Source organism: Armigeres subalbatus, chromosome 1 (genome assembly GCF_024139115.2).
Source record: "Armigeres subalbatus isolate Guangzhou_Male chromosome 1, GZ_Asu_2, whole genome shotgun sequence".
NCBI classification, from domain to species: Eukaryota; Metazoa; Arthropoda; class Insecta; order Diptera; family Culicidae; genus Armigeres; species Armigeres subalbatus.
The window spans coordinates 40,953,310-40,973,774 of NC_085139.1; the positions used below are offsets into that span (position 1 = coordinate 40,953,310).

At 39.3% G+C, this 20,465-nt stretch overlaps 1 protein-coding gene across 1 annotated transcript in view; it reads right to left on the reverse strand.

The window, feature by feature from the left end:
- The window catches only part of LOC134224624 (uncharacterized), a 619,481-nt gene that overhangs the window by 70,225 nt on the left and 528,791 nt on the right, over positions 1-20,465 (reverse strand). Inside the window, exon 6 of the mRNA XM_062704057.1 lies at positions 12,499-12,676. Coding sequence (XP_062560041.1) covers positions 12,499-12,676 — 178 coding nt within the window. The remainder of the gene's footprint in view (positions 1-12,498; positions 12,677-20,465) is intronic.

The window sequence follows — 20,465 nt, forward strand, 5'->3', positions numbered from 1 at the left end:
ATTCTCAGTTGATTACCTTGCTCCCAAGTGCCAAACCGTCGTCAACTGTTGCTGGCCCGAAACGGATCTGGCTGGAAGTGTGTTTGCGCGTCTGCAAGCGTAAAGCCAGCCAACAACGGTCAGCCTTTTCGCGCGGGAATTTCACGGAACATTACGGGCGCCATCGAACCGGAAATTTGAATAACACTGGTCGAGTGTCCTATAATTTGGTACAAAAACAACACCCTGGTACACGGGGGCGGTGGTGGTGGCTTGCAGACCACGAGACGGGGCATGAAATTGCTCACCCGAAATATGAGGCCCGCCATGCAAATTTAGGTGGGGCCAATCGCGGGGCCTTCGTAATGTGGATTGACAACGTCGACGAAGGTAACGGCGATGTCGATGGAGGAGGATTGAGCTGCAGTAAATCAAACTTTATGACCCATTGAAGCCGGCGCGGGGGTTTTTAGCGTGGGGAAAATATTCATGGGAGGAAATTGTTGCGTGTTGTCACGTTTCTGTAAATTGTGTTCTTTGGGATAAGAAAACTGATAAGTGTAATCTGCGAACAAATGGAATCCACTTCATCAATGTGTTTACAAGTAATTTGGCAATAATTTAACAATTTATAGGTCTTTAAGTTTGGAAGCTCAATATCAGTATTTAACATATGATGTGAAAGAAAATCTATATCGTTTTTTATTTAAGAAAGTAACATGTCGTTGGAACAGGCACAACTGGTTCTTCCACGTTTCGTGGAATTGAAGAAATTCTTAGAAGGACTTCTGCAGAAAGCATTTTCAATAATTTTATTTACGTGTTTTTCGATAAAGTCTTGAGGAATATTTAGTGAAGTTTTCGTAATTTATTTACCTAACATCTCTATTTTATATATTTGAAATATCTTACTGTGAAAACGTCAGATCATCAAAAGGAACTCCTGAATAAGCTTGGATTGGTAACTGTGAAGAAAGTTTCGGGAAAAAAACTTTAAAGTAAACGTCTGGGGAAATTTGTTAAAGTCTGAACCAGGGTTTGTAGAAATCGTTCTCAATAGATAACAAAAAACGATAAAAGAGAGGCAAAAACCTTTTCGAATCATAACAAGCCATGAAAACAAAACTATCGCACTTGTATACAAGTTGGATAAAAACTGATTCGGATAGGCGGCCCAAACCATATGATTTGATAAAACGCTTTATTCTCGCTTATTTTATGTTGGGGACCATTTTTTTTCGCACAGCTGTGTAAAACAAGTGGAAATGCATCATCAGAATCGATGCCCCCGCAATTGGGGCTTATTAAAAGAAATTTATCATGAATTGTAGCCCCCCGAATCTGTTCATTATCGTAACAGCTACCGAAAAACTTCTCTCATGGTATGCTACCTATAGAGAGTATACAGAAGATACAGACTTGATAAGTGAGAGATTTCCTCATTCTCCTTTGGATTTAAACCCTGGTCTGAACTATTTTCGAGTGGGTAGAATGCTCCTAGAATCTCTATATCAAATCATGGACACATATATTTTAAAGTGCAAAACAAAAGATGTCACTCCATTAAGGCCTAAAAGAGTTTTCAACATGTTTTTAGAGGTACCCCTACGTACTTTTGCATTATTTGAGTTATTCCCTATTTTTATAGGAGATTATGCAAATAAGTGTAATATATAAGTTATATGAAAAACGGACCTGAAAACTAACGGGATATATGACTCTACCTTCGAGCCTAGCGGTAAGACGCGCGGCTACAAAGTAAGACTATGCTAAGTTCGATTCCCGGTGCCGGTCTAGGCAATTTTCGTATTGGAAATTGTCTCGATTTCTATGGGGATAAAAGTATCATCGTGTTAGTCTCATGATATACGAATGAAAAAATGGTACCTTGGCTAAGAAACCTCGCAGTTAATGACTGTGGAAGTGCTGAATGAACACTAAGCAACGAAGCGGCAATGTCTCAGTGGGGGATGTGATGATAATAAGATATGACTCTACATTATTCACACGGTTTCTATGAAAAAAAATGTTTTAAATTTTTGTTATTCCGTAAACATTTCTTGAAATGCGCCTCGCAAACCTCTTGAAAAGATGCTCCCGAGGTTTTTGCTCCTCTCGTCATTAAGAAGGAGGCTTCCAAGCCTCTTTGAAGAAGGAGCCCGAGCCTCTTGGGAGGAGGCCTGGAGGCCGTCCGAGCCTGTTGAAAGAAGGTCTCCGCGGCACATGCAAAAGGTTTTTGAGCCGTTTGGAAGGAAGTCTCTGAAGCCCCCGACTCTCTTGAAAGGTGGTTCACAAACCTCTTGAAAAAAGGTTCCCAAGCCTCTCGAAAGGAGGCTTTTGAGCATCTCGGAATGTTTCTGAGCTTCTTAAAAGGAGGCTTTGGAGCCTTTTGGAAGGAGGCTTCCAAGTCATTTAGAAGAAGGCTTCCAAGCCTCTTTGGAGAAGGCCTAAAAGCCTCTTGGAAGACGGCTTCCAAGCTTCTTGGAAGAAAGCTTCCGAGCCCCTCGAAAGAAGGCTTCTGAGCTGTTTGGAAGGAAGTCTGTGAGCATCTTGAAAGGAGGCCTCTGAGTCTCTTGCAAGGGACTTCCTCTTGGCCTCTTGAAAGAAGGCTTCTGAAACACTTGATTGTTGGCCTCCAAGCCGTTTGAAAGGTGGAGCAGCTTGAAGCTTAAAAAAACTTTCGAGCCTCTTGGAAGGAGACTTCCGAGGCTTTGATCTACTGATCGCCATGCATATTATGTACAATATGAAATTTAAGAATAGCAAAATAAAACAATTATAAAAACTTCGTAAATAAGTTTTTTACTGAAACTTTAATACATTTGCTATCACTCATTTTTGTCCTAATAGTACCTCCTGAGGCCAGCGAAGGTACACCCAGGGGTACAAGTACTCCAGGTTGAGAACCGCGGCTCGAATAAATGAACTCTTCTTGAACTAGCTATAAAAAGGCTTGCTACATTTCAAACTTCATGATTTTGCTAAACAAGTTGATTTGAAAGTTTTTTGTGCGAATTTGGTTCATCCTGCTCCATTCATAGAAATTCTGTAATTATACTTCCCCCGAAAAGAGGTCATTGTAGGACTACGACGTCGATATTCCAAAATGCTTTCATTGTAAATTCCAAAAAAAAATCTTTTGAGGTAGGACAAAATTTGCTCTGAAAATTTTAGAAAATCACTTGTAGCTTCTATATAAGTTGCTGCCAAAAATCAAAAGAATTTCTAGTAGAATCTGCAATAAAATCCAAGTGGAAATTTAAAAAAACATCGAACATTTTTCCTTCTCAACACAGAAGATTTTCCTGGTAAAATCCATGATAGTTTCAAGCCGTAGTTCAGACTATAACTTCAGAGAAATTCATTAAATTTTTCTGAAGAAATTCAAGAGACTATTTCTGTTAAGTCTTGTAATTAAAAAACCGGGAAAAAAATTAAAAAAAAAAAACAAACAAGTGAACTTTGCACAAAGCTGCGTTTTCCATAAAATAATTAAATTAAATAAAAAAGTCTACGTAGACCTTCGTAAAATAACGTAGACTGTTTTCGAAACCACTGCCCCCTCAAAAGTCTACGTGGTTTATGGACGGCCCCTTTATCCTTTTGAAGTACCACATTCATGGCACAGGTGGTGTTACGATTATCTAGACCAACATTTGAAAAGCGCGTAACAGCCAAAACTTATTCTTTCCCAATCTTTGTCTATGTATTTAACTTAGTATGTAGACGAGGAATCGCAAAGTATATTCTGACTGTTACGCCCTTTCCAAATGTTGGTCTAGATTTGCACTCAGTGATAGGGCAGCAGAGCAAAGGATGGACAAGCGTGCCAGCAACTCGCCCAGCAATGAGCGCTACCAAAAGAAAGTCAAAAGTCGAGAAAGTGGAGATCATGAGATAAGACACTCCGCGATGGTCGCACGCAAGGGCACAAGAGAGGTTAATGGCGAAGCAAGCCAGTCGGTCACTGGAGGCGGGATGCCAACCCGACCAAGGGAATCAGCGGTTAGACAGTCCTTGGCAGCCGTTAAAAAGGAAAAGATATCGAAAAAGAAGGAAGCTGCAATCAAGCGTCCGCCGGCGAGAGCAAGGCAGAAAGGGAAGAGCTGTTGGTAAGAACGGATAAAGAAAAACGCTACGCAGCGCCGACGTGTTGGCGATGCGCAGTTTAAAAAAGAGGGACAAGAGTGTGCTAGATGATCTTTGTCCTAAGGAATAGCTCAAATGCACTGCAGGCGGCAGTTCATATGGAGTGTTAGCCCGGGAAATCCATTGTGAGATTAAAGAAGCATTTTTAATTTTTTGGTTCTGCCGTAATCAGTACGACGAGAATATTGCCGACCCATGAGGTGGTGAACAAGAGAGCATAGCTATAGCGAGGAAAATGGAGTATACTACTTCAGCTGCTACACCCCATCAAAGTGGCCAATAGACCTGTTCACTTAGATGGTCGATAGGCTGATCTGGTGGGTCCAGTGGTGCAATTTATCAACAATGCCTGCTGAGTGTGATTCTTTTGTTTTGTATTTTTCTCTGCTCCTCTTTGCCTATGACGGTGCCTTTCAGCCAGAACGACAAAGCAGGAGTAGCTTAGCAAACTCGGTTTGCCAACAGCGGGCTGAAGCTGATGATCATTCGGCACAAATTTCCTGTCATTGTCTTTCAAGTGATAGTATTCACCCATGCATTTATATAGGGCCGTCGCATTCACACAGCAGCAAGTGAACTGAATAGACTGTCAGTGCGGGCTGCGTGTGCAATGAGAAGAGAGGTCTTTTGTTTACTTTATCTTTGATTGTTGCTGCTAACCATTTTCAGTTTTCACTGCTAGGAAGTGAGTGTGAAAAGGGAATGGTATCAATATCCAACAAATTTCAGTCACTGAGATTGAGAATTCGCACCACTGGGTGGGTCACAAGTCAGTAGTCAGCCATTCAGAGGTACCTAAACGTGCGGACATTCCCGGAAGAAACAGCACTTGGTTCTGTTACCGAGTCCTGGCAAGCCACTAGAAGACTCTTCGCCGTACAGAGAATTAACGGCGACAGCACCAGCGATATCCGATATCAATATCGTCTGGTGGACGGAGATCGCGAACCCGTTACTTCTGCTGGAAGTATCGGTAGAGGTGTAGAAAATTCTGGAAAGATACTTCCAGTATAAAATACTGACATAATAGCAAGGCAACGTTGACACGGCGGGTTGACACTGACAGATAATGCAGAAGGGACATTATAGCCGATGACCTCGTTGAAGAATGTGAAATAATGCAGAACAGTGGAGTGTGGTTGCAAGAGTGCGAACAGTTGCGGGCCGCCATAGTGGAAGGTGAGGCATGAGCGTCGAATCGCATAGTCGAGGAAGATGGATAACGATAATGAATTGACTCGTAAGCGCCAGCTATCAACGTCAAATCTGACGTTAGCTGGCGGTGAGCGCGTAGCATAGTTGATTGAGTTCGAGGTGGAACTAAATAAGTAGCTGAACGATCGGGGAGCTGAATTGCTCCGGAGTAGTGTCGGTCGTCTAAGAACGCTGTCTCCACTAAGAATCATTGGATAGACCTCGGCAAGACCGGTCATCCGTTTAGGTAAATTGCAGGAAAGCTTGCAACGTCGGGGAACTCTCCGACGGAGTAGGATAGATATGCCACCGGGGGACTATCCAAGTAGTCTGCGATAAAGGTGGAATCCAAATGGACGATTAAGTTGAAAGCCAAATGACTCAAGGGGACGAGAATTCGGTTTCTCGGAGTAGGCCAGATCCACCGCCGGGGACTGGTTGAATAGATCATGGCGTGCGATCGTACCGGACTCGGGTCGCTACTAGGAACTACAAACTATCTCCATGTGGAATCTTTTGATCGACCTCGGCACACGAACGGTCCCCCATCAATGCTAGTCGTTGTTGGTGTTGGGGAAACTTGGGACGCAGGATTAGTGGCGTTGGAGTAGAGTTGATCCAAGCCGGGGGATTATTTGTTTTTTTTTTTCAAATGTTGTCTTCGAAAGGGGAATTCTTTAAGGGTATGTGATAACACATTTTTTCCTGGCAAAACTAAACGAAACGAAATTTGAAATGTCCATGTAGGTTCGAAACAAAACGAAACGAAATATAAATTATTTCCGTGACTTCAAAACGATACGAAACCGAGGTCTTATTTGGTCCGAAATTTGACGAGAAGAAACGAACTTTCTAATTTTTTCCGCGGATTTTTTGTATGAATCGTTTCGGTTAGGTTTGTACATAATTTTGTTTTTTGTGTGATACTTTGCTCGTCCAGAGAACACAAAGCAATATTCTTATCTATTTATGTCCTCATTTGGTAAAGAATATCCTCGATTATTGAGTCTAGAAATATTTGAAACGATTTGTCAATAATAAGAACCGCTAGGCGTTTTTTTTGTGCTTGAAATTTGATGATTTTTTATAGGCGCTTACACGATGCCCACCGGTGTGATGCCCATATGCATGATACATTTTGTGATAATCAGCTTAGTTAGACACACATCTGCTAGATGGCGCTAACGTATGTGCAATAAGTGTGGTGGATATCTCAAGATCTATAAAACTTAGAGTGATTTCGTCTTCTACAAAGTTGGTTCGGAAACCAAAGCATTTATGATGGAGGACTGTTTAGTTTGTAATTTATTCGCTTGGCGGCGCTAGTGTATAAGGAATAACATTGTTGGGTAGTCAGCTTACCTCCTTCGATATCGGCTAGTGGGATTCTTTCCTGCTGACTTCCAACGAGTTGGGTTCCGAGCAATTGTTTCCTGGCCTTTGGGGAACGACGGTAGGGTATCCAATTCTTGTTCGGTAGATTTCTTAATTGAACACACAACACTGCGATTTGCATTAAACTACCACAGTTAAAACAAACTACTTTATTTTACAACTTTTAATGATAAACAAGAACTCAATACTAAACAATGAATAATTCCCGATGGGAGTCCATCCGTTCTCGACGGGCACCAAAACCAACTGACTTTCTCCCAGCGAAACGCTGGTCATCTGTTGACCGATGGACATGTAGTGGTCCGCAGCATCTCCAATCCATTTCGATGGTTCTCACAGTCGCAGGTATCTACTCTCGGCCTTTGCTATCTGCAACTCATATTTCACGCCGGCCGAAGGTGATCGTTCTTGATGATCCACATAGGTAGGTATGGTCGTTTACAGCGAAAGTAGTGCGAAAATCCAGCTAGAGCCCTTTGCATCGACCATCAAACAGCTGGTCAGCTGTAGCAGCAGCAACGATCATTTCTAATCCAGGGCTGTTTCCGGGTGGCTTAATATCGCACAAACATGTTAGGTTGGATATTTCAAAATCTGTAGAATTTGGAAAGTTGTGTTCTTCTACAAAGTTATTTGGATGGTTGAAACCATTGCTATGGAGACTATTAGTTATTAGTTATTAGTATTAGTTTAAAATTCAACCGCTTTGTGGCGTTTGAGAGTATTATCTGTTTGATTATATACCCCCAAATGTGGAGGATTTGGAAGTAGACATTTTCGACAAAGCTGTTTCGAAACATGTAATGGAACTAATCTCAATTTTTATTTTATTCATTTGATCCTAGTGTACAATGAATTATCTAGTTTGCGATAGTGTAGGGGAACGGTTTGCCACTTCATCTCATAGCTCATTTCCATCCCATCAAAAACAAAGCAATGGAAATGAATTTTGTTTGTTTATTATTTTTGTGATTTTTTTCAGCAGTGAGCACGCATGTTGACAAAAAGAAGCGACGAATTTGGTGCCGTATTTCTTTGTTTAGCGATGAGATGGATATATGTACAGTGAGATGGAGATCGGAACATTTCCCCTATTTGAACTTTGTATTATCTTAAAAATCACTCTAATAAAGCTATAAAAAAAAAATTTCCCCTATTTTAATTTACCCATTAGATATCTCGAAATATGTTTGATTAAAAAGTGGTACTAACAAAGTGGTTTTACAGAAAGTTGTTCAGGTACTCAAACCATTGTTATGATGGAAGCTTGACATATTTATGGCTTGACAGCGCTAGTGCGTATGGAATAAGCTGTTTGGTTATATATTTCAAAATTTGAAAGACTTTGAAGTTTGCCGTTTTCAACAACAAAATTGTTCGGATAGTCAAAACCATTATGATGGAAGATGATAAGATTGATGATAAGATTTTTTGGTTAGGTATCTCGAAATCCGTAATTGGTACTTATAAAGTTGTCGTTTTTTTGTACACTCTTTTCTGTTTTTACACGGTCGTTTAAAAATTGCGTGGCATTCATAATGTCCAGGGTGTCGGGAATTTTTATACCCTGGAACATCCTAGACCGGACTGAAAATCGAACTCATCATCTCTTGACTGGCAATGCTACGTTTTTGCTTGCCATACTAACTGGTGACCCCAGTAGTAACATATTCGAGGAAATTTTTAACATAATTTCAGTTTATTCTGGCAATAAAACTAATTCGCACCACCAACACAACAAATATTATTTTGAAATTGTAGTATATTCAATTAAAACATGTAATCCGTTTAGAAGCAAGCACGTGAGATATCTAGTTAATATTATACACTAGCGCAGCCAAACGATTAAATTCCAATAACACGCCAATATTCTAGAAATTCCAGTATCCGTTATATCGAACCTATCAGATAATTTTTAATACACTAGTGCCAGTGGTTAAAGTTTCAAATTAAATTTGCTTCCATCATAATGGTTCTGACCACCTCAACACCTTGGTAGAAGACGCCGATATTCTAGGAATTTAAGTATCCTGTTTTCTCGAACCTATCAAGTAATTTGTAATACACTAGCGCCGCCAGCGGTTAAATTTTAGACTAAATTTGTTTCCATCATAATGGTTATGATTACCCGAACAACTTTATAGTAGACGGAACTATTCTAAAAAATCAGAATCCGAGATATCATACCTATCAGGTAATTTCTTATACACTAGCGCAACCAAGAAGTTGAAATCCGAACTAAACTGACCTTCATTAGAATGCCTGCTACAATGGTTTTGATGTTGACTAGCCGAATAATTTTATAGATAACGGGAGAATTTTCAAGTATGAGTTATACTATTTTTCCGTATATTGGTTTGGAAACGGTTGGAGCGGGTCGCAAAATTTGCCAACTCACTGTTCACCAAAGGTTTCGTCTTCATTTCCCCAACCCGTTTACCAACGATCGGAGTTCGCGTCATGATAGAGGTTGCTCTTGTAGCTTTATTTATGCACTGCACATTGGTCCAGGTAGCATACAAAGCGGTAATAAGTTGTTCAAGCCGAACATAGCAGAGATAGAAAAAAACTTTGTTCTACAAAGTTGCTCCTAACGGTGAGGGGCTTTTCGAGGTTTTCATAAAAATTAGGGTGGGCCACATTTGAAAAAAAATAAATATAAAACTTTTTCATTTGCAGAGATATGGCTATACAATGTTCCGCGAAGTTATAGTTCAGCCAGATTCCAAGAATTTTGCTAAAAAAATTATTTCTCTAGCTCTTAAATTGACTGATTTAGAGCAATTTTCCCAAGTTTACTTAGGGTGACCCTCAAAAAAACAGTTTTTTTGCTCTAACTTTTTTGTTTCAAATTTCTCAGCTATGTGATGTTCAGAGCACTTTTTGTGCTTTGCAGGGCGCAACTTTTCATAGACTTAGCGTTGCCATATCTCATGCGGATCAAAAGTTATTGAGGTTTTTCTTCGGAATGAGTTATTGAAAAACTACTAAATGATCGAAGGCAGATTACTAAATGATCGATAACATCCTTGTCCCTAATAAACTCGCCGAAAGCATTCTAATGAACATAAATTTGGGCATTTTCAAAGTCCTCGTGCAAATAGTGGCTCGGTCTCAGCGAAAATTACTGACATGTATAAGATACGAAATACCAAAATGTAATTCACAAAATATTCAAAGCATAACATATGTTGTCATTACAATATCAAAGGCAAAACATAATTATTTTTTGTTTTGTATTAAAATATCTGATAATGTTATGCCTAAAGTATTTATTTTGGATATTAATGTTTGTTATTATTTTTTGTCATGTTACCTCTTATTCATATCAAGTTCATAAAAACTGCTGTTTTCAAGATATTAGCTTCTGCTCAGGATTTATAACTAAATGGTGTGGCGTTTGCCATATCACGAAGTAAACACTTAAAAATAGCAAATTAGTGCTTAAAAATGGAAAAAAACGGTAAATTTTCATTGCAATAATATGGGGTTATTTTCAATTATCCCCTCGATTTGAACACCCTGAAATGAAGCTTGAAAGTAGTAGAATAAGGTCGAGAAAACAGATTGAAAAAATGTTTGCGCCATTCATAGATACAGCCGTTAGAAGAAAACGTTTTTTTCGAAGAAAACCCTCAATAACTTTTGATCCGTATGAGATATGGCAACGCTAAGTCCATGAAAAGTTGCGCCCTGCAAAGCACAAAAAGTGCTCTGAACATCATATTGCTGAGAAATTTGAAACAAAAAAGTTAGAGCTAAAAAACTGTTTTTTTGAGGGTCACCCTAAGTAAACTTGGAAAAATTGCTCTAAATCAGTCAATTTAAGAGCTAGAGAAATAATTTTTTTAGCAAAATTCTTGGAATCTGGCTGAACTATAACTTCGCGGAACATTGTATAGCCGTATCTCTGCAAATGAAAGAGTTTTATATTTATTTTTTTTCAAATGTGGCCCACCCTAATTTTTATGAAAACCTCGAAAAGCACCTCACCGTTAGGAGCTACTTTGTAGAACAAAGTTTTTTTCTATCTCTGCTATGTTCGGCTTGAACAACTTATTACCGCTTTGTATGCTACCTGGACCACTGTGCACTGGTGAGGATCGTCTTTGTGATTGGAAGAACTCCGACACTTCTGAAACACTTCAGGATCCCATTTGTCGATGTGCTGCATAATAGGGGATAATGCGCGTTCTGAACTGCCCAACAAATGCACATCCATAAGCCTTATTTTTTTGTAATTCATTAAAGAGACTTTCGGCTTTAGGCTAGGCTCTAAGGCTTAATTTTAGTTTTTATGATTTTTATAATTTTGTTCGTCACTTTCCTATTCTAAAATAAATTGTAAACCAGGGTTGCTGAAGAAATAAGAAAACCCATTGCGGATGCAAACACAATCCACTTAATTTTGATGTACAAGACACGAAGATACCTACTTCATAAAATTTTTCCTTCCACATTCAAAACGCTTGTGCCCCAAAGTCTGCCACTAAATGCAATTAGTTTTCATACTCCGAGTGATGACCGTTCACTTTTTATTTTGGATACAGCGTGGATTCCATTTTTTTCGCAGAATACTTTCCATAAGTTCATACCAAGCTTGTAATTGATTCCTAATTAGGTATTGTCATTCAGTAATCTGTTGCTCATGTGTGTGTGCTTTGAATCGCTAGGTAACTTGTGATTAGTGTTCACTCGTGTCGAAGTTCTGGTGCTTTCATGTGGTCGGAACGAGTGCGAACGTTTGCTCCGGAGTGTTGTATGCATAATTGGCACGTGGAACCATCTACTTATCCGGCATGATTCGCCTTTCAACAAAAATCGCTACCTTATTTCGGGATGTGTGAATAGGGTGAGATAGATTATCCGATTGATTGATACATCGCACCGGATGGGTGAGTGGTGATTCATTTCATTCTGATTTGTGTATAGTTCTCTATGGTGTGGTGTGATGTGAGACACGTTGCAATTAACACACATTGATTGATAACGAATAATTGCCGTTTTTTGCACCTACGCATATGGAAACGTGAATGAGACCAAACATTGATGATGCCCGGTTTATTCTGGTTGATTGACAATCAGGCAGCTTTCACTGGAATGTACACCCATCGTCACGTGGTGGGCGTTCATTCAGCGAACTTGCTCTACTGCGGTAATGATGTGAGTTTCTGCGTATCATATTGCAACTTTGTAACAATTACCATTGATTTTAAACGACAAGGGTGTATTGCTGGATTGGGGAGTGGGTGTGGTTATACTTTAGTGATATAATTCCGTTTTTAATTGAATTCAAATTGGATAAATAGTTCTACCAACTCTTAATGTAAGCGATTTTATGTTTATTCCTACAATTGGGTTTATGTGTGGCTAATCGGGGCTAAGGGTTTCAAAACAAAAATTCAATGCTGGAGTTTTGAACAGAAATGTTCCAAAATATAATTTTTTGTTTGATTGTATTAATTTGCAATGAAAACACATTTCAAACAGAATTAAGATTTTAAACAGAATAAACAAAAAGTTGGTTCCAGAAAACCGTTTTAATATCAAGACGCTTAGAAAACGAGTGCACACTGTTTATTTTTTTTATTAATGTAACTAAAATAAAATATGAACTCGTCTTTTATGAGGATATTCCTCTGTTATTATAATTATAGATGTGTGACAACACTACAGATTTCCAACATTGAACTTTTGTGAAACCCTATCGGGAGTAAGTTTAATCCATGTTAAGTACACAAAAAAATAGCGACATGAAAAACGTAACCTCAGCATACTTACTCCGGTGGTGATCCTCTCAGGTTGAACGACGTGAAGGTGACGTCGACCCGCTGGCCGGGACCTGCTAGGAAGATGTACAGACACTGGCGCGAGTGGTTCGTCGGGTTGGTGAGCATCGGTGCGCTGAACGTTCCATTCGAGGGACCCCCGCTCCGGGACACGAACGTTTGATCACACTCTGTGGGGGTGCCGCGGGGAAAAAAGAGAAACAAGAAAAGCACGAAACCGGTTCGGTCAGTGAAAAAGTTTATCGTGTTTGGCTGATGAGAAAGAGAGACAGAGAGTCATGATGACACGGGATTAAGGGGATTGGTCTTCTGGACGGAATGTCACAACCGCTTGAGTCTTTATTTTTCCGGATGTGCCCTGAATATGGGTAAATAAGAGCAGTCTGGTACGTTTGATGCAGTCTGATAGAGGCGGCATGTATTAGTATGGAAAAAGCAACATAAAAGCGATTTCGATGGAGCGAGAGTACATTGAACACAGAGGGCGAATTTAGATTTCGTTTTGCCTGTATTTTATCTGAAAGGCAGCTATTGCTACTGAAACGAGTACTAAACTGATTACAGTTAACTGTTAATTGAATTTACGTCTTTACTGTTCGTCGCAGTGAAATTCCAATCGAAACATCGATGAAAGCGAAGGCTAGATGAACGAAATGAAGTTTGGACATGCATAAGCTGAATGTATTTTGAATGATTCAATTTAGTTTATTTTTATTTTGTTGAACTGTTTTTATGATTTTTCATGTAGCAAAATAGTAGCGCCAAAATAATTTAAATCGCTGGATAATCAATCGAAGATGGTCGAAAGCTGATATATTGGGTGGGTAGTTGGCGCAAAAAACAATATAACTGTTAATAAGAATACACACCTCAATTGATTTTTTTTTTTGGTTTTGTGGTTTAAGGTCGATGATCGGTGTATTTTGATTTAGTTGATGAAATGAGATTTTTTCCGCAGAAAATATGACGAAAACAGAAGTAGCCTCTAGAAATTGGAGGTAATCTATATACATAATCTTCTTCTTCTACTTCTTCTTCTTCTTCTATATACATAAAAATGGATTTCTGTATGACTGACACCAGAGGCGTAGCCACATTCCGATCCGTTGGTAGGACAAAAATTGGATTATCAAATCTATAGAATATTTTCATAGAATTTCAGCGATTTTCCGGAAACCCTCTCCGGACTTCCTCAGATAAATTATAAACTCTCTATGACTATTGGGACAATCATTACATTTCCAGTGTAATAAACTCTTAGAAGCTTTCCAAACTCTTCTTCTCATATGCCTGGTACAAGACATCCGGATATTTATCATAAACTGCCTTATATTTGCATATTTCTGCGATTGTTCTCTCATTTCCTTGTCTAGTTTCTTAACTTTTGAAGATGAGCTCAGCAGTCTAGTGACTACCGCTTCTGCCTTATAGACAGGAGGTCTGGCATATAATAGGGGAAGTGGGGGTAGCACGCTCATAGGGATCAAAACGCGCCACCCTTGAATAAGGCTAATTATCCTCATTGTGATTATTTTCAATAGTCTATACGATAAAGCAATGGAAAATATTGCCATTGGATAGGGTAACGGGATGTATTGTTAGGCCTGGATGCAACGTTGTCGTGCAAATTAATCAATAATTCTACAATAATACATTGTTTAGTAGAGATATATTTATCAAGGCTTCTTTGAAAATGTGTATCAAGCCGACTTGATTTATATTACGCAAGATTCATGCACTTCTTCAACTGATAAACGCAATAAACCTGCGTGAAAAATTGCTTTGACTCGGTTTGTTTGCAACAACTTAAGTAGGCAGGCAGTGCAAGAGATTTTTCTTTTGCCCAATAAAGTAGTTTTTTGGAATGGACTTACCTATTTTCGCACATTAGATAAACGGATAACAATCCCACTATTTATGCATTCATGTTAAATTCACTATTTTCATTAGTATAATGAAACAATTAACCAAAACTTTTTTGAACAACATTAGAACACTCTTTGCCAAAATTCGGCTGACGATTTTCACTTGAAGCAGCACATCATAATTGCCTACCTTACGGCTTATACAAATGATTTACAGTGAATAATGCACCAACATTTCATGGGCCGAAAAAGCATCCAACACCAGAGCCGAGATTAGGAAAATTGGCCGAACATAAAGTCCATTTCGCTAGAAAACTTTGATGGATTAAATAATAGATTTTTATTCATCATTGTTGTTTTTGATTGCTTAGCGTAATAAACAAAAGTATGAAACCCGTTTGGTGGCATTATTACGGTTAGATCTTCAATATTATGAATATGTAAATTGATAAATGTGCTCAACCACTGCATAATAGGCCAAGGTTTGAGCCTTTTCCCCTACATACATTTCATGATTTTACTCGAATTATACATAAAAATCTCGAAAAAACTATTTTCGCAAGTCTTGATGCAATTTTGGCCTTTATGTAGGCAATTAAAATGAAAATCAGTACGATGAGCACATGCTCATTTTAACCCATTCACTGGCGCATCTCACTTCGTATGGTATATCTTTTTTCGCGGGTGCCTTTTAAGATGAAGCGTTGTGACGAGCTCGGTGGTCTAGTGGTTACCGCTTCTGCCTTATAAGCAGGAGATCGTGGGTTCAATTCCAGGCTCGTCCCTTTCCTACTTTGTATTTCTATCTTAGTTCTTTCTGTATTTCACGTTCTACCAAAATGATTCCTACTGTTATAATCTTCCACACAATCCCAAAACCTCCCGTGGCACCTATGAGAGGTCGTAGAGTTCTCTGCATCTTTCTTAAGTAGGTGTCCAACTAACCATCCTTCCCCTTCCTCAGCATTCGCAAAGACGTGGCCAGGACAGATCTCGACTATTGGAGGGTGCATTACTTCCAACTAAGAGATAGTGATTAGTCCCAAATCAATATCTGTGGTAACGGATGAAAGTGATGCTACTCTCATACAATAGTCTTGGCTTGTACCACCTACGAATTTATGCGAATTGCTCAATGCTAATGCTAATGCTAATGCCTTTTAAGGTGAAGCGTTGTGACACTCAAATTTATATGTAATTGTGTCATAAAAATCATCAATCTTGGATTTGTAGTGGTGGAAACTTCCAATACCAATTCAGTAAGCATACAAGTGGGATTCATTTTTTGTTAACATCCGACAACAGTAAACATTGCACGCATTCGGAAGAATTCAGCCCAATTTAGACGCAGCATTAAGGTAGCGGCTGTATTTTGGACCAGGCTCATATGTTGGACCAGGCTCATATTTTGGACCACCTAGATGAATTTTGCATTTATATCACACAAAACTAAATAAAACATGCAACATTTAAATTTTATTGCAAAAAGAAACTATCCGTAACGTATCTCCTACATTTGTTTCTTATAAAATATATCAATTATTAATAATATTTTCAAGCATTTACCCATTTCGGCTGGATTAGACCAAAACCAAGACGACATTGTAAAATTGAAGTCAAGTTTCAAAAGCTGTTAGTTTTTTTGTACATAGATTAGAACATGTGAATGATGTTATGGATTTATTAAATCCCAATTGGAGCAGTTTCATATCTCTAGCAAAACATGCTTAAAAACAGTATTCTGAGGCATGTCCAAAATAGGTTAATTTTTTATTAAACCGAACATATTTTCGACATATCTTCTTTTTAAGTTCTAGATCTCATAAACTTTTGCCTTTTTGCTACCAGAGGTGAGCAAGTCAAGGGCTGAAAGCCTCTTAAATACAGATAATAATAATAATAATAATAATAATTTAGTCCTCTATGGTTTTGCCTTGCCATGAACCCTCTTAGCAGAGCACTCAACCAACACAACTATGGCTATCATTTGAAGAGTGGGGAAAGGAGTACAAACATTACCCACACCTTCTTTATGGACGACTTGAAGCTGTGTGCGGAATCTGTGGAGAAGCTGCACCAATTTCTGCGGCTTATAACGGTATTCAGCAACAACATCCGGATGGAGTTTGGTATTGATAAATGTCGATCCATACATCTACACCGGGGTCACCTGGTGGATGCTGACAGTTTCCGCGTCAACGAACAGGATGAGATTCGAAACATGGTTGAAGGCGAAACGTACAAGTTCCTAGGTTTCCTGCAACTGAAAGGAATTCGCCATACGACGATCAAGAAAGAGCTGCAGGAAAAGTTCTTGCATCGTGTCAACGGTATTTTGAAGAGCCTCTTGTCGGCCGGCAACAAGGTGAAAGCGATAAACACGTTTGCTGTGCCCTTGTTGACATACAGTTTCGGGGTGGTGAAGTGGACCAAGACTGACTTGGAGGCGTTAGAACGAGCAGTACGAGTGGCGTTCACTAAGCATCGCATGCGCCATCCAAAATCGTCCATTGAGAGAGTCACCCTGCCACGTACAGTAGGAGGAAGAGGCGTCACCGATATACAAACACTATGTGTTTCCCAGATCCAACAGTTGCGAAGATACTTCGTGGAAAGCCAGAACCGCCACGAAATCTATCGCGCTGTGTGTAAAGCTGACCACGGATTCAGTGCCCTGCATCTGGCGCAGGAGGACTATCAGCTGAATTGCGACATCAAATCTGTCGACGAGATGATCGTATCGTGGAAGCAGAAGGAGTTACATGGGACGCACCCCCATCAACTGGAGCTGGAATATATCGACAAAGCGGCGTCGAATACGTGGCTGGTGCGGGGTGAACTCTTCTCGGAAACAGAAGGATTCATGGTAGCCATCCAGGACCGGGTAATTGCGACGAAGAACTATCGGCACTATATATTGCACGAAAACGTGGAGGACCGCTGCAGGAAGTGAAATTCAGTAGGAGAGACGATCGAACATATCGTGTCCGGGTGTTCAGCCTTAGGTCGTCATAACGAAGTAGCCAAGATTGTGCACCAACAGCTCACTTTAAAGCACAACTTGGTTAACCAGTTTGTCGCCTACTACAAATATGTGCCTGTCCCGGTTCTGGAAAATAGTTTCGTGATGCTGTACTGGGATCGCGAGATCTTAACGAATGTCCTTATTCGTGCCAATCGGCCCGATATCGTGGTCTACGACAAAAGGATGAAGCGGGTAACCCTCATCGACATTGCTGTACCGCTAGACCATAATGTCCAAACAACATTCTCCAACAAGATAACGAAGTACCACGACTTGGCGGAGGAGTTGAAGCAGATGTGGCACCTGGAGGACGTGCGTATAATTCCGGTTGTTATCTCAGCAACCGGAATCGTCCCGAAATCTCTTCTGAGATCCTTAGGAGAGCTGGAACTATCTCATAACCTCCATAGCATCCAAAAGACAGTGGTTCTTGGAACTTGCAGCATCGTAAGAAGATTCCTGAACCACCATAACTAATACATCCGGTGCAAACGTTTGTTATAGGATTTTAAGTCAACCGGCGAATGAGATCCACAGAGCCTAATCCCCTTTGGCATTCAGATTGCCCGAGGTAGGTGAAAATTCCCAGCACACTTACTGAGGAAGTGCCAAAACTCTATAATAATAATAATAATAACTTTTGTATAACAACCATTTTTCTCTAGTATCAAACCATTTATATATTACCGTTCATTGTTGAAAGCCCTAGAAAAATGTCTATTAAATCAACATGTAACTGTTTTCATTATTTCCATACGAAAATAGTTAGAAACATGACAAGAACCAATCTTTACTAGAGCCCTCCGTCCGTACTGCTTGCCAATGCAACAGAGTTTCGCGTTCTACGATTATGTTTCGCTTGGAAAAATAATGTGCAAGGAGCAAGGAAGAACCGGGCAACCCAATACTATCTATGATGCAAATGGAACAGGTCTGGCACACTACATACAAAATATGGCAGGGTAGGAGTGATCAGGTGCATACATCGAACGTTTGTTAGCTAGTATGTAGATATTATTCATAGCTTTTGAGTGCTTATTAACATGTATTGCTTAACAAGGACTTTAAGGATAAAAACCCAACTTAATTCACCGAGTGGTGACACTGCCTTTCTCGCATTTAACCAAGACACCAACCTTATATGGAGCTTACATAGTTCGATTCAATCTTCTTAATAACTTTTAAACGCAACGGTCGATCGTTATCAAATTCAATAGTGATCAACTAGAGTTTGTTCCCCGTCGAATGCAACTTGTTGCGTGAAAATCGGTTAAGAATTACTGTATGAAAAAGTGGCTAATGTTTTTCGGTTTTCGTGTGCACACACACACACACATACACACGGACAGACAGACATTTGTTCAGCTCAACGAGCTGAGTCGGTTGGTATATAACATCATGGGTCTCCGAGACTTCTATAAAAAGTTCGATTTTGGAGTGAAATGATAGCCTTTCGGTGCAACTTTGTTGTACGAGAAAGGCAAAAAATGTTGGAGATCACTTATTTAAATGTCGGAGATCACTTATTTAATCTAATAGTAACCTAATTTTGCAAGCAATACAAAATTATTCGAGTGGTCCAAAATATGTTCAATAGGTGGTCCAAAATAAAAACAGGTGGTCCAAAATTAAATCTTACATATCTTCAGAATTTATGATAGTTTGGTTCTTTCGGTGAGATTTACTACATTTTTATCCACAAATCCTATCAAGTATTCGCCACTTTTTAGTTGTATAGGGAATTGATCAAGCATTATTACAAAATCTAAATTTTATTCGAAAAATTGTTCGGCCATCTCCTAAAGTGGTCCAAAATACCTCCCTTACCCTAATCAATACATACATACATTAAGTGTGGGAATAACTGATGAAATTTTCAGAAAAGCATCAGTTCTTCTTTGGTTTAGGTAAATATTTATGGATTATGTTTTCACGATGCTGGCTGTTTATGTTTACATCTTAAACCGTTGTTGCCAGCTGCTCAAAAGCACCAACAACAATATCATTTTTTGCTCTGATTTTTCAATTTTTACAACGCACTTCAAAACAGAATCAGTTAGATATTATTATTGCATCATTAGGGGAAGAGGCCCCAAAACGCCCCCCCGAGGCAAAACGCCTTTTGTGGTTTCCCTCATATTTACCGTCATTTAGATGACCGTAACAAAACTAGATCTGAAATTATGAAGGTTAGGCGAAAAAAGTTTCAAAATAGTGCATGGGAAGGTCGGAAAAACCGAAAATTTTCACATTTTGAAGAAACATCTAACATTTTGGCGAGGCAAAACGCCCTAGTGGCAATAACCTACAATGTACTTGCGTCTCCACGTACTATCCATACCAGAATGCTGATTCGCCGACGCATGGTGCTTTGTTCCCTAGGAGCTGCCAGCTAAAAGACGTTTTGCCTCATGAGTTTTCCGGCAACAGAATATCACCACTTTTTTGAAAAGTGAATATTATCAATATGATTGAGATTTTTGACAATTTTTGAAAGGCATCGACTAGCTATATTGTTTAACTGTTGCGTGAAGTAGAAACACCCATGAAAATCGTTATAGCTAAGGCATAGAAGCAGTCTATGCTTACTAGGGTGGCTCAAATTAGTATGGGAAAAACTTTGTTCAATTTTTTTGATGGGCCGCCCTCTCATTCGGTTCTATTTGATGCCCTGATGCTCTGGACAAAATTTCAGCCAAATCAGTCAACGTTTGGGCAGTGCTAAACTCGTTGGAAGTTTATATGGAAAAATGTATGCAGAAACATCCAAAAACAGTAAATTGCAGCTGGACTACACAACTTACGATGAAGAACTATGATACTCATTCAGATCTTGGAGAATTTAATACAGAATGTTATGCAGAAAACCGCGAGAAGATTCGAGTTTGTCCGGCTAAGTTATTAGCATTTCTCTGCAGTGGGGTTTGAGCAAATTTCGTTTCTTATACCTTTGAAAAGAAATAAATTCACCCCTACAACACTCCAGTAAAATGCTAATATCTTTGCGTAATAAACTCTAATCTTCTCGCGGTTTTCAGCATAACATTCTGTATTTTATTTTACAAGAAC